Raw genomic sequence first — 13,325 nt, forward strand, 5'->3', positions numbered from 1 at the left:
GAGGAACCTTTTTTTTCAGTATTAAACATAATGGTGTATGGGAGCACCCTCTGATGCCTGGAGTTCCCAGGTTTTTGAAAAACCTAGATTACTTAAAGCTGATCAAGATGTTAATTTTCAAAAGCTAGCTTAATCCCTGTGCATTTACTGGCAGTGTTGCAATACCTATTCTTGAGGCTATTTTTATAGACCTCTGGAACTGCAGTGGCTAATACACTTTGTCCTGGACCAAAGACTGACTGTTAAAGACTGTTAGATGTAGTGGGTTAAAGACTGATAGATATAGCAGGTCTAGAGTACTGTTGGGATGCTGGTACTCTTCACAGCACATATCAAGTTTTCCTTGTCAGTGATCTCAGGTATAGTGAACATCTCTAGTGGCAGTTGCCTAATCTGATTGGAACAAGGTACCCCAAAACTTAGAGAAGTCACTTTGAGCTTGGAGTAGCTGCATCTGAGGGCTGACTGCCGCAGGCTCTTTGTGTAAATTTGAGAAAAATCAACTCTTTTTTTTCTGAGTCTCTGGTCTTTAATTTCTATATATGTATTATAAATTGTGCTCTACTTCACCTGAGTGTGGTGGAGATGAGTATATCCTGAAAGGTTAGGATGTCCTCATATAGCACCTTAACAGGGCAGCACAGGGTGTTAAATAAACCTCTTCATCACTACAGTTCCCCAAGAGATGACTTCATGACATGCATTTGCCAAGAAATTACATGCTTTGAAGCAGTCATCAAGTGAGATACTTCTTGTTTCTTTGCCCTATGCCATGGCTAATTCACAAATGAGTTTATTAATTTAAATATGGAAGCAAGTAATTCAGATTTGCTGAGCTTGTTTATTTCAAGCATTTATGCATTGTCATCTTTGCTGTGTGCATCCTGCTTGTTGAGGTGGGTTGCAAATTATTCATGTTCCATCCAGTGAGAGAGGAAATGAGTGTGGTTTTATACTTAAGAAAAACCTTATGACCCTAAAAAAAAAGATGAGGATTTTGACATGCAGTACATTTTTTTTTAGTGGTTAAAATAGTGTGGGGTGAGGGAAGTGGCATCCTTTTGAACTGGACACTGGAGCGGCTACACCTCTTGTCTTCAGTTGGCCCCTCACAACAAGAAGGACATTGAGATGCTGGAGCACCTCCAGAGGAAAGCAACAGAGCTGGTGAAGGGTCTGGAGAATGAGTCTTATGAGGAGCAGCTGAGGAAGCTGGGGTTGATTAACCTGGAGAGGAGCCTTTAGTTGGGGGGGACCTTAGCACTTTCTGTACTACCTGAAGGAGGTTGTAGTGAAGTGGGGGGTCAGCCTCTTCTCTCAGGTAACAGGTGACAGGATGAGACAAAATGGCCTTAGGTTGTGCCAGAGGAGATTTAGTTTGGATATTAGGAAAAATGTCTTCATGGGAAGGGTTAGCAAGCATTGGAAAAGACTGGCCAGGGAAGTGGTTGAGTCACCATGCCATCCCCAGAGGTATTTAAAAGATGTGTGCTTCGAGACATGGTTTAGTGGTGAACTTCACAGTGCAGGTTTGCAATTGGACTTAATCTTAAGGGTCATTTCCAAAGTCAGTGATTATGATTCTGTGAAATTCTGGCATTTTGTTAGTAGGTAAACGTATGCTTTAAATGAGGTGTTACATGATCGCTGCAAGCACTGAATTATATGCTTGATTTTATAGCTGAAAACTCTCCCATTCTAGTAAACATCAATTTTTAACGTATTTAAAACTTAAGGTTTTAGTGATTTGCCTAATCAGAGTACTAGATTCTTTAGTTTTGACTGGAGAAGTTCTTGATGAAAGCAGAGAGATGGGAACTTCTGTATAAAACCTTTGTCATTGAGACTGGCAGTGTGCTGAAGTGTGAAATGGTTTGTGACAGCACACTGATCTCAGTGTTTCTGTTGGAAGCTTTTTCAAGTTGTTTCTGCGTAAGATGAGAAAAGACAACCCCAGAATATTCTTGTGACTAGGGAACACAATGGGTTTTTGAGAGTTATATTTGAGTCTGCTCTGATTTATTCAAAACAGACCAGGAAAGTAGATTTGTTTTTTCTTGTTGATGCCCATAGTTTTTTTGACATTGTAACAAGAAAAGCTAATGGCAACATTCAAAACTGAATACCCTAAATTGCTACCTTTGCCTGTTCATTGTTGTGTGTAATTGAAAGGAGTTCAAATTGGATCTTGTACCCTGGATGGTTTTCAAGACAGGGAGTAATTTAGAACAACAAAAATATAGCAAGTGAGTATATTTAACTCCTTTCTTCCCCACTGAAATAAAGAAAGATTGTTCAAAGCTTTGCTGATAAATTTGTGGTAGGTAAGCAAGTGAGACTCTGGAATCTGAATTGAAATATTCAGCCCTTGAGAGCCATAAATTAATGTCTTAGTTAAATTACTCTCATTTTTAATTCTGAACTTGAAATTTCACAAACATGTCAGTGTCTTTGCTTTCCTACTGTAATTAGGTGTTATACTGTTTAGAGTGGGCTGTAAAGGTATGAGAACCTGAAGGACATATGGGAGTTTTTTTGTGTAAACTTACTGTTAGACTATTTTAATTTTCTGTTATCCTATTTAATTGATGTAGCCAAGGCTAACCTTCACCTTAACTTCTATCGTGATGTTGTGTGTGCTGTTCTAATGGTGGGCTGTCAATGCCACTGACACGTTCAGGACTCAGCCCCTTGAGTCCGGGCAAGGCTTATGCTGTGCCAGGTCCATGTCCGTACACAGAACTAATTTCAAAGCAGAGAACAGTGTGCTGACCATGATTAGGGAACAATTTCTTTTCTTAGAATGCCCATCCTTCTACCCCCAGTCTGTATGAACACAGACCCACTGCCACTACACTCTGCATGGCAGGTGCCTTTTGTACCAGGTTGGATCCTCAGTATTTGCACTCCCTGAGCAGCAAGTGAATGCAGTGAGGGCTGGCAGTGGGGAGCTCTCCTTCCTAATCATGTTGCCTGTGCCTTGAGTGTGGCAGCTGAAAGCTCAAAAGAGCAATATGTCACCACCTAAGGCAATAGTGCACAAAGCTGGAGTGGTAAGTAAGTACCTGGGGAGAACAGCAAAGAAAATTGAACATTAAGTAGCAGAGTCTGCTCTGATCAACTGTGCATTTGTCATTTTGTGTGGTGGAATGAACATATGGGGGACTGAGTGAATACTACTGGAATGTGAGAGGTAAAAGGTTACACCAATATTCCAGCTGGTGCAGCTATGTTAATATTTATTTTTTTGTTTTCATTTTGAAATTCAATACAAAGTCTGCCTACCAGCTCTGGTAATTAGCTAGGAATATGCCATTTAAGACAGGGTTCTGCCATATCTGTTTATACTGGGCTTATGTAGAATTAAATAACATTTTAAACATTTTACTAGTGTGCTAATTAAAAGCAAGATAAAATATTAAACAGGTTGATAATACCTTGTAAAATTGGGGAAATTTTAATTAATTTTTTTTTTCTTAAAGATTGTGATATTGTCTCACATCTCAAAAGTAAGTGAAATTACTGTGTTTTCTGATGAACAATTTGATTTGGCATCTTTGGAGATGTTTACAGGAAAGCCCCAGATTAAGCCCCATGCTCTACTGGTTTGCTTGCTGGGAAGTGTTTTGGCCTGAGGCACTGTAGTCCGGGAATGCCTGGTGGAAGCCTGGCAAGCCCAGCTGAGAGGGGGCTGCTCGAGCTGTGTGGAAAGCTGAAACTGTTCCCCTGAGTTGCAGAGATTTTCTTTTGAAAAGGAGTGGGAATCGTTGCCATTTAGAAACCAATGAAAATGACGACCATGCAGCCTGATAATGGCTTTTCTGAAAAGTACCAGAAAAATGGCAAAGATTGAAGCTGTAGAATGAAAAGAGCGGAAGGAACAAGGAGACCTCAGAATCACTGTCAGAACTGGGATCGTATCTGAAGGGGCACTGTTGATGGCACCATGGAAACAAATTGCACTTCTGAGCAGCATCCAAAAGAAAGCTCTATGCTTCTCAGTGAAAGGTTTCAGCAGTCAAGTGTTAGTATTTTCCAAGGTCAGAGGAATCTATTTGTTAAAACCCCACCCAATTTCAGAACAGAAATCTAGAATATATGTGAAAACAGCAAAATGTATTATGCCTGAACAATCCTTTCTCATATATTTAGAGTCCAGCTTTTCAAGCACCCAGCAGACATCTGCAATCCTACATCTACAATAGGAACTTACCTTAAAAGAGATAATAGGTGAATTGATAGATACAATTATGTCGGTTGATGTTGAGTATGCAGCAAGTTACATGGAAAAGCAGTTGAGTTCTTGTAGATTAGCTGTTCCAGTGACAGTTAAATATGTGTGGATCAGAAAAAGAGTTATTTTATTTCAGTGACTGTCAATACTAGGAAGAAGAATGCTACAGAAAAGTGCAGCTTTACTGGCAATGGATCCAGGGTATTATAGAACAGCCTATATTGTTAAAAATTCTTAGGAAGGATGCAAAAAATTCTGGAGAAAGGCAGTGGCACTAGTTGCTGTATGGACATGCATCATACTGGTTGAATCTGTTTAAGCAAAACCTTCTACTGAGTACTGGGAAGATACAGGTGGATTTGCAGAAACATCCTTGTCGTCATCATCGGTGTTGAGGCTGCTTGACATAATGTTCAACTCCTTCAAATACTGATGATGGAGCAGCCAAATGACATGCTTGGAGACTTCTGCTGGGAGTTGGGCACGTTGTCTTGAGATTGTAAGTGATGACAAAGCACAGCTTGAAAACAGACTCATCTGTGTAATTATTAATCCAGAGATTCATTCAGAGTAGGGAACATGATCAATTTAAATTAAATTAGTTAGTTGATACTTTCTAGAGGGGGAGTATCAGGCTTTGCTGCCACATGTAGAGTGCAGTTGGGTGTGCTCATGGAGATGTTATATTACACAGGACACAAGATCAAAAGATATTCCATGAAGCAATTACACACTTCTTGTTGGCTGGCTGCCCCCATCCAAAATTCAGAAGGAAATTATCTGCAAAACAAGAAGCACTTTAAAGCTAGTAGTTGCTCAACAGAGTTCATGTATTTTGTCATTTTGACTTCTGCTTCTTACAAAGCCCTACAAAGAAGTTAGTTCAGGGTTACTGTCAAGGAAAGTGCATTTCCTGTAGTCTGCCAAGAAAACAAAAAGAGGAATTGGTGCCCCACCTTCATAGGAATGGGGTGACAATTGCATTAATGTATGAGAGACACAGCATATATAAAATTAGTCTTTTTCAGTGTATGAATATAGTTATACAAAATTGCAAAGAGGCATGGTTCAGTAGTCAGAAACAGGTTTAGAGCCACTGGAGCTGAGAAACAGTATGTTTGGATCTGCTGGGGAGTGCCATGGCTAGGTGAGCTTAGATTGGTATTTAGCAGGTTTGTATTGCACTGAAAATTCAGCACTGGTTTCATTCTGAGTAATTTGGACCATAGCTTAGTCTTGAAATAGAAATAAACCATGCATAACTATCTTGAAAAATTCCAACCCCAAAGATATGTGGACATTTATTGTAATTATATGTGTTCCTATTCTCACCAAGTTTGCCATGTTGGTTTTACAGTACCAAAATTAGTCAGAGTCTGTTACTTTGTTTAACAGTGGCTTAAGTATTTAAGTAAAACTTAGAGAAGTGAATTGAGACTGGTCATAAAATACAGACAACAGCTTTCCCTGGCCCATATATCCACAACTTTGTCAAGTATAAACTACTCCCTTCCAAATAAACGTTGGAAGATGGACAAGTGCATGTCCACCTGGGTTTTGTAAGCAACAGGATTGCATCTCATTTATTATGTTAACAGAATTATTTTGAGTGATTTGTGTGCATTAATGCTTTAGGGCTCCTTTTAAGAGTCCAGTTCTAAATGCTCTGTTCATGCTTTTCTGTTTGAAACTAATTGTATTTCCCTGTATTGCTCTTCTTAAAAAGCAAAAAACCTGTTCTCATACTAATGAGATTTTAGTGTCTTCAGCTTGTCGTATTTTATTAATATGTAATAGGCTTTTTCATAGAAAAGTCATTTCACAAAATTACTTGCCTTTTTAATGGGAGTTTTTGTTCATATTAATATATATTGCTGAAAATTGGTTTAAAAATAAGTAATAAATGAGAATAATATTAAGTAAAAAATGAAAAAAGTAACTTCTTTGAGCATAGACAACCAGCTATCATTTTCATAACAGTTTTCTCGTAATTCAGCAGCTTTACCTTTTGGCAATTTAACATATTAAATTATTTATTTTAGTTTAAGCTTCTTTCATTAATGTCATAGGTGCTTTTACTTTTGTAGATCAAAGTGATATGATTTCAAAACGATTTCAAAACTATGCCTGTTACTTTGTGTTATATCACTGACTAATCTTAAATAAAAATTTAAGAGTATAAGCTAACATTTATATTGCTCATTACTAAATTTATGAGCATTTGATTTGATGGCACTTCAACTGAAATGTAACTGAGATCCATCCTCAACTGAGAAGTATTTTAGTTCTGAATATGTATTGGCAAGGTCAATGCTTAATTGGAAGGCTGTCTTTTTGAAGCAGAACACCTTTAGCACTGATGCGCCTCACATTGCGGGTTGTTTGAATTCTTTATGCTTTGCTGAAAGTTTCTTTGTGTTGAAAATATTAACAGTTGACTTATGGCTTAAACCTTTTAATTCATGCTTTAAATGCTTTACATTTAAATGGCAAGAAGTTTTCTGTGGGGCATACAGGAGTTCCTTGGGGAGGAAACACTTCTGTTCTGACTCCTGCTGGGTTTCATAGTACAAATCCCGTCTCTGTTCCCTGGCTGGCCTCAGTCTCTGTTGCCTGTCATGATTTTGAGTGCCTTGACAGAGAGTATATCTCTCTGCGTGCACACAGAGCACTGGTGCTGTGTGCCTCCTCCCTGGCTCTACTCTGCACCTGCCATGCAGGACCCAGCCTTAGCTCTAATGCTGAGTGTTGCCTTGCAGTGCCCTCACCTGTGGTCATCCAGGCCAACAAAGCCCCTCACCAGCTCTTGACCTCTGCAGCCTCGGACAACCAGTGGAGCCATTCACTGTTTGCCTTGATACCCTCTTGGACAAAGAAGGTGTTGTCCAAACGAGAGTCTGATGTCAGCCACCTACTGGTCAGTAAAAGATGGTTTGCCACTTTCAGTATTTGTAAGGATTGTAGCAATTCTGTAAAAACCGAATGTTGGGAGTTTACTATCCAGTTAGTACATCTCCAGTCTTGTCTCAGATGATTGTGTTCATTTGACATGACTTCAGCAACGCCAACTGGTTTTGGGACTTCCAAAGAATTACTGTGACAGGTACAGCTGTGTGATTGCTGTAAATTCTGATAGACACTTAGTAATGAAAAGAATCTGTATAGTCTGATCAACTTTGTGCAGTTGGGTTTTTTTGTGAATTGTGATAGTCAAAGGATGAATATATCAATTAAGATTCTAATAATTAGTTGTGGGAATAAGTAGTTTTTCCATATTTGGACTAGAAAAAAGATTTAACTGTTGGGATAATAAAACTCTTAAATTTGAAGGCAATAAGTACCTCTAAATTTTTAAAATAATTGCTTTATTTATATAATTTAACCTGTTGCCGAAGTTTGTGAATTATTTTTTCATACTATGTGGATTTTTTCCCTTCCTCCATAGCCTGAAGATATGTCCGATATGTCAGTGTCTTCTGAATTTGGAATAACCCTTCAGAAATGTGGTATGGTAAGTTTTCTTACATTTGTCTTGTTAATTTGGTAGAAGATTTGTACCCAAAAGACCTGTAAAAAGTGGGGACCTAATTGTGCCCATGCTAAGGTTTTGGGAGTATGTACATTTTGATGTTATGATGATCACACTCTCTTAGAGACATCGTTTTGCAATGTTGATTCGAAACAGAAGACAGTTTCTCTCAGGCCTCAGGGATTTTTGGATTGTGGTTGAAATAAAAACCTGACTGTGAATTTCTAAAACTGCAAATAGGCAACCCCCAGTGAACTCTGGAGTTATCAGCCAAGAGTCTGGGTAGAGATAGAGACAAATTTTACAAGATGAGAGAAACCTTCTGAGATATTCCCCTGGCCCAGTCATGAGTGCCCTATCTGGGTCAAGCGTACACATCTTTTGAAGGATAAAGCACTGACCTCTGTGTTGGCCATCCTGTGTTGGGGCATCCTAAGGCACAACCATTGAGAGGCTATTCAGTCATAGTCTACATGTTCAGTGGGACTCACCTACAGCACAGTATTTAAGTTTCATTTGACTTGTGTAAATGCTTATGAGGAGCAAAGACCTCCCTATTGTAAGAAATTTTTTAACCACCCAATTTATTTTTACTACACTGTTATTTTTTCTTCCTTTTTTTCCCCCCCTTTTTTTTTTTTTTATTTTCACTTTCTTTTCACTGGATGAAGCAGGTATGAATTTTTGTAGTTACAGTCAGTTCATCTTAGCTGTCCCCTGTAGAGACAGAGAGAGAGCACATCCAACTTTAGGACCAGTCTGAAGACAGCCACTGAAATGGTGCCTGTAAGGGTAGAGGATTCAGTAGCCAGTACAGAAGAGGTGACATTATAACCTTCACCAGATCAGCTGTGTAGAGAAGAATAAATAAGCATCACATCTCATGGTGCTAATTACCTCCAATGTTGTTCTTGAAATGGCAGCATATCATGATTAATGAGGATGAATAGTGAGCATTTCAGACATTAGTAGTAACAGAATCTTCTGCTTTTCCATCTGTGGACTCCAAATTTTATACCAGAACCTCCCAGAAACAGACTTTAAAACAGTCCCACATTGTTTTTTCTGCTGTTTACAGCACAGTCTCACACAGGCTCATTAAAAGCTGCAAAATAACTGCTGTAGAAGATTAAAGGTAATCTGTTGTAGATGTTGGCTTTATCAGAAAATACTTTTGTAGTGCTATAAGTTGCAAATTACTGAAAACTATGCAATTATATGTGATTGTCTTCCACCTGCAAATGCAGTTCACATTTAATTTTCCTTGACTTACTTTCTCTTCTGCTTCAGTCCTACTTTGGATGAACAAGTGCTTTCATGCTAAGAGACAGACTGGCCATATGGTGCTCTTTAGCTGTTTTAAACAAGTGAATTTTGCACATTTTCCTCCTCCTGCAATGAGTCGCTCCTCAGAGCATGGAGGTGTCATATGTTTGCTCCTTGGAGTCAGGATGTTTCCAGCATCTTAATGTAGAAATAGCCATATTGAAACTGAGGTGTTAAAATTTTACCAGTGCTTCTAACACCCACTGTCTTCCTTCTTTCCAGAAATGTGTTTCTTTAAGAGCTTCATTCCATAGTATGATGAGACCTTTTCTGTAATAGTACTTCACAGTGACAATAATCCATAGCAGAGCTGAAAAAAATCTTTACATTTAACTTCTTGTCTTCTAGCACTTTTACCTGTCTTGTTTCTTAATCTCCTAAGCATTCATGCAGTTATCATAATCAACTGATAACTGGAGATTATCAGTTATTCTATAATCTTTTTTTCTCCCTCATTTCCTGTTTCTAGTTGTTCCAACTTACTCTGAAGAAGGATCCTCCATTCCTTTCAACTTCCATGGCAATTCCTTCTGCTCTCTTTCCTCCTGTCCTGTCCATGTTCTTGCTGTGGTTCTCCCAGGTACTTGAAGTGAGATGGCTTGCAGGGGGTGATGACACACATGGGGCACTTCAGCAGCAGAGAGAAAATACAGTAGATGCTTATGCATCATCAGTGGCTGCCATTGGGTTTGGTTCCTGTAGATGCTTGGCAGCCTAACCATCTGCTCAAAAAGCGATAAAAAACATCTTCAGATGAATTAGAGGAGCAACTTAGAGAAGATAACCAGTGGTCACTGATCACAGTGGCAGCACTGTATAGAGGAGTTCTTTCTGGGAGCAGTCAAACCATACCTGTTGCTTGGTTCTCAACTGCTGATTTCAGGGGAAAAAGAAATCCAAATTCTTTCACTCCCTTTGCAATTGAGCTTAAGTCTGATTGCCAGTCAAAAGTAAGGAATGAAAAACATGGATTTAATATTAATGAGAGATGTGGTTCTGAGACCTTTTTCCTGTTTTGTTTTGGTTTCACTTTTTAAAGCAAGTATATAGTCTTTGTGATTGCACATGAAATGTTGAAAGGCATCTTGACTGCATCATGCCAGTTTGGAAACCAAGGGAGAGAAAACCTGACCAAAATATAACACATTTTTAATACTTGATGATTTTAACTCTCAGAAGTTGGGGTATAACGCACGATATACAAGCATATGATATTGGTAATGGTTTCCTCAGAAATATAACTAAGCCTATTTTTATACATGCATTAATACATACGTTTTTATACGTATGTATAAAAACAGCAGCTTCTAGTACAATAAACAGTTGGGAATTTTGTCACTTAAGTAGAGAAATGTAGGCTAAGATGTAATAATTTCATTAAGCTCTTTCTTCTCCTTGATTCATGTAATTCTAAAACTGTGACTGGTTCTATGCTGAATTAGTATGAAATGCAGAGATTGTGCACAATGAGACTATAGCTATATGTGTTCAATCCTGTGGCTACCATGAACTCATGGTGTGATTTCTGAAGTCTATCACAATTCATATTTTTAGAACTCATTTCTTGTGGGGACTGCTTTATTGTTTTATATTTGCTGGTGTCAAGATACAGTGTAAATTTTTCCTTAAAAGGATGATCTAAAAAGAGAAAGGTTCAACCTGAATCATAATTCCATCAGTTAAAGGACTATTAATTTAGTATCATATTTGAAACCTCATATAGATCACCATATTATTATAGATCCTATAAAGATTTAGACAATTCTGGTTTAATATGCATTACAGAAGGAAGAGGAAGGTGAGAGGTCCGTAAGCAACTCTGTGCTCAGAGTAATTTCATTTAGAGGGTATAATTGCTTGATAAGGCTTAAGGGCTTAATGGAATAAATAAATAAAATCACATGAGCGCATGCTGCTAGAGTTTGGTAATTAGTGTATGACCTTCACTGCTAATTGGAAGCAGAGTCATGAACTCCCAAATTCATTGGTGGTTTCATCTGCCCTCACGTGGAAAGGGCAAATTGAGACAGCTGGTGCCCTTCACAGAATGGGGTTGCTGTGAAAAAAAGGACAATAGAGACCAAAACAGCATGGAGAGAATTACTTTGCAGTGAGGCAGCTTGCAAAAGAAACATCCTTGTGATACAAAGGTACAAATTTAAGAATTTTCCAAGCTCTGGTTATAAAGTTGTGATCCAGTTTTGTGTTGTATGCAGTATCAGGGGGATAGTCAGAATTTGATTATGCTTCTGGTCCTATATGAGCTGGGTTTCCACCTTCTGGCTTTCTGCCACTGTCTCCAAGCAACAGCTTGCCCATACCAAAGATTAAAATCTCACTGGGAGTATGAGATTAAACTGAGTGTAGTTTCATTTACAGATCACTCAGAATACCTTCAGAAAGTAAGTTTACACATATAATGAAGTTTTATTTGTAATCAAGGCTGTGAATTTTTCTGTTAAGATGCACATACAACTGTCTTGCACCATTAATAGTAATTCTTCTGTTTTCAGGTGGATGTTGAGCATGACCCCCAAACTGCATACATTACACTTATAATTAATAACACCAACACATTGCTCTCAACAAACATCACAGATCTTACCCTCCTGGACAACATCACTGGTCTTCGTGTTGAAAAAAACAGTGGGAATAAGACCACAGATGGCATACAGATTTACAGGAAAAGTTTCTTGCAAGGTAACAAAATCTGCAGTAAAATACCCCTGATAACACATCAAAGTGCATCTGTTAAAATAACAGTATTTATTTATTCAATTAATTAATTATAGCGGTGTAAAATATTTCATCATCAGTTAATACAGGTGAAAATGTCTGGAAAAGATTTTAAGCTGCAGTTTCCAATTCTGTCAGCACACTGTTAACTGTTTTGACTCCCACCTTTGAACTGCTTCCAGTCTTCCAGGCACAGAACTGAACCTCCTGTACTTTGTAAAAGTTGCCATCAAAATTGAGAGAGCCTTTCACAATTGTATTTGTTCATTTTGGATATTTTTAAAAACTTCTGCAGAAGGCATTTTAATCATATTTTGAGCCTTCTTTAGCCAAGTGTGGCAGCACAGCTTGCTGAGGTGTTGAGGTACATTGGAATTGCAAAAGGCCATGCAAACAGGGAAAATGATTCATCACAAATAAGACAGCTTTTCTCAGTATCTGTTCTCTCAAAACTGAACAAATTATAAAGTCAAAGCAATAATAGAGAAATAAACATCTTCCAGTAGAGAAGTCAGTTTGTTCCTTTTCTAATTGGTAGCAGTTCAATCAGGGCACATGCATTAAACTTTATCTTTCTTGATTTCTTCATCTCCTTTTTCCCTGTCACAAGCATGTCGAAAGCTTGCATTTGGGAGTCACAATATTTCTCCAGGAGCTTCAGAAGTGTTCACTGATTCCTGTTTATGATTGAAGTGTCTCTGGTTGTGATAGTTTTATGGTGAAAGATTTCTACATAGAAAAGGGAAATTAAGTAGACTTGGGGCTGCTGTCTGATTGCAGTTGGATAGCCAAACTCAATTTCTGATAATAGCAGTGTGAGCAGTAGTACTGATTGCAGGACAGGTCTTTTTGGAAATGTCAAGGAATTGCTGGCTTTCCACAGAGATCTCCTGGAAACAATTGTCCCTAAGAAAGAATAGAAAAATGACTTGCATATCTGATCTAGTAAGCCAAGTTGGAGTTGCTACATAATTTATTTCTAATTACTGAATCAGGAGTTGAAGTTAGCTTTTCCAGACAAATCAGTGTGAAAAATACTGAATTGAGAGAAAATCCATCAGACAGATTTCTTCATAGTTTGAGGTTTGGTCATTACTATATTGTTCCTGAAGTCAGCCCATACCTTGCCACTGGGGATGGACAGAAAGACTTTATCTACACTGGCCTATGTACTGTCATGCTCAGTATCGGCCATAATAATTTTTCTGCACTTCAGTGCATTGTGAATCAAAATTCACCTGAAATCTGTCAGATTTCTCTTTGGTTTCAACAAGGGGAGCATCAACAAGTTAGTGGTTAAAATGTAGGCAGTCCATTTTATAATAAAAAATATTTTAAAATAACCTCATGTAGAGTTTTGGTATCAAAAAGTAATGCTTTTGGGTAGGTCAGGCCATCATTTAATGCAGTTTCCAGATCCTGGGCTGAATTTGCTTGAATTCTTAGAGGCAGCAGATATGAAGGATGTTGCTGAGCTCAAGTGGCCATGAACTGTCTACT

General features: G+C 38.2%; 1 protein-coding gene across 1 annotated transcript in view; it reads left to right on the forward strand.

The window, feature by feature from the left end:
• The window catches only part of EVC2 (EvC ciliary complex subunit 2), a 62,832-nt gene that overhangs the window by 4,016 nt on the left and 45,491 nt on the right, over window positions 1-13,325 (forward strand). Inside the window, exons 3-5 of the mRNA XM_066317248.1 lie at window positions 6,994-7,151; window positions 7,680-7,745; window positions 11,603-11,789. Coding sequence (XP_066173345.1) covers window positions 6,994-7,151; window positions 7,680-7,745; window positions 11,603-11,789 — 411 coding nt within the window. The remainder of the gene's footprint in view (window positions 1-6,993; window positions 7,152-7,679; window positions 7,746-11,602; window positions 11,790-13,325) is intronic.

This window comes from Sylvia atricapilla, chromosome 4, assembly GCF_009819655.1.
Source record: "Sylvia atricapilla isolate bSylAtr1 chromosome 4, bSylAtr1.pri, whole genome shotgun sequence".
In the NCBI taxonomy this organism is placed as follows: Eukaryota; Metazoa; Chordata; class Aves; order Passeriformes; family Sylviidae; genus Sylvia; species Sylvia atricapilla.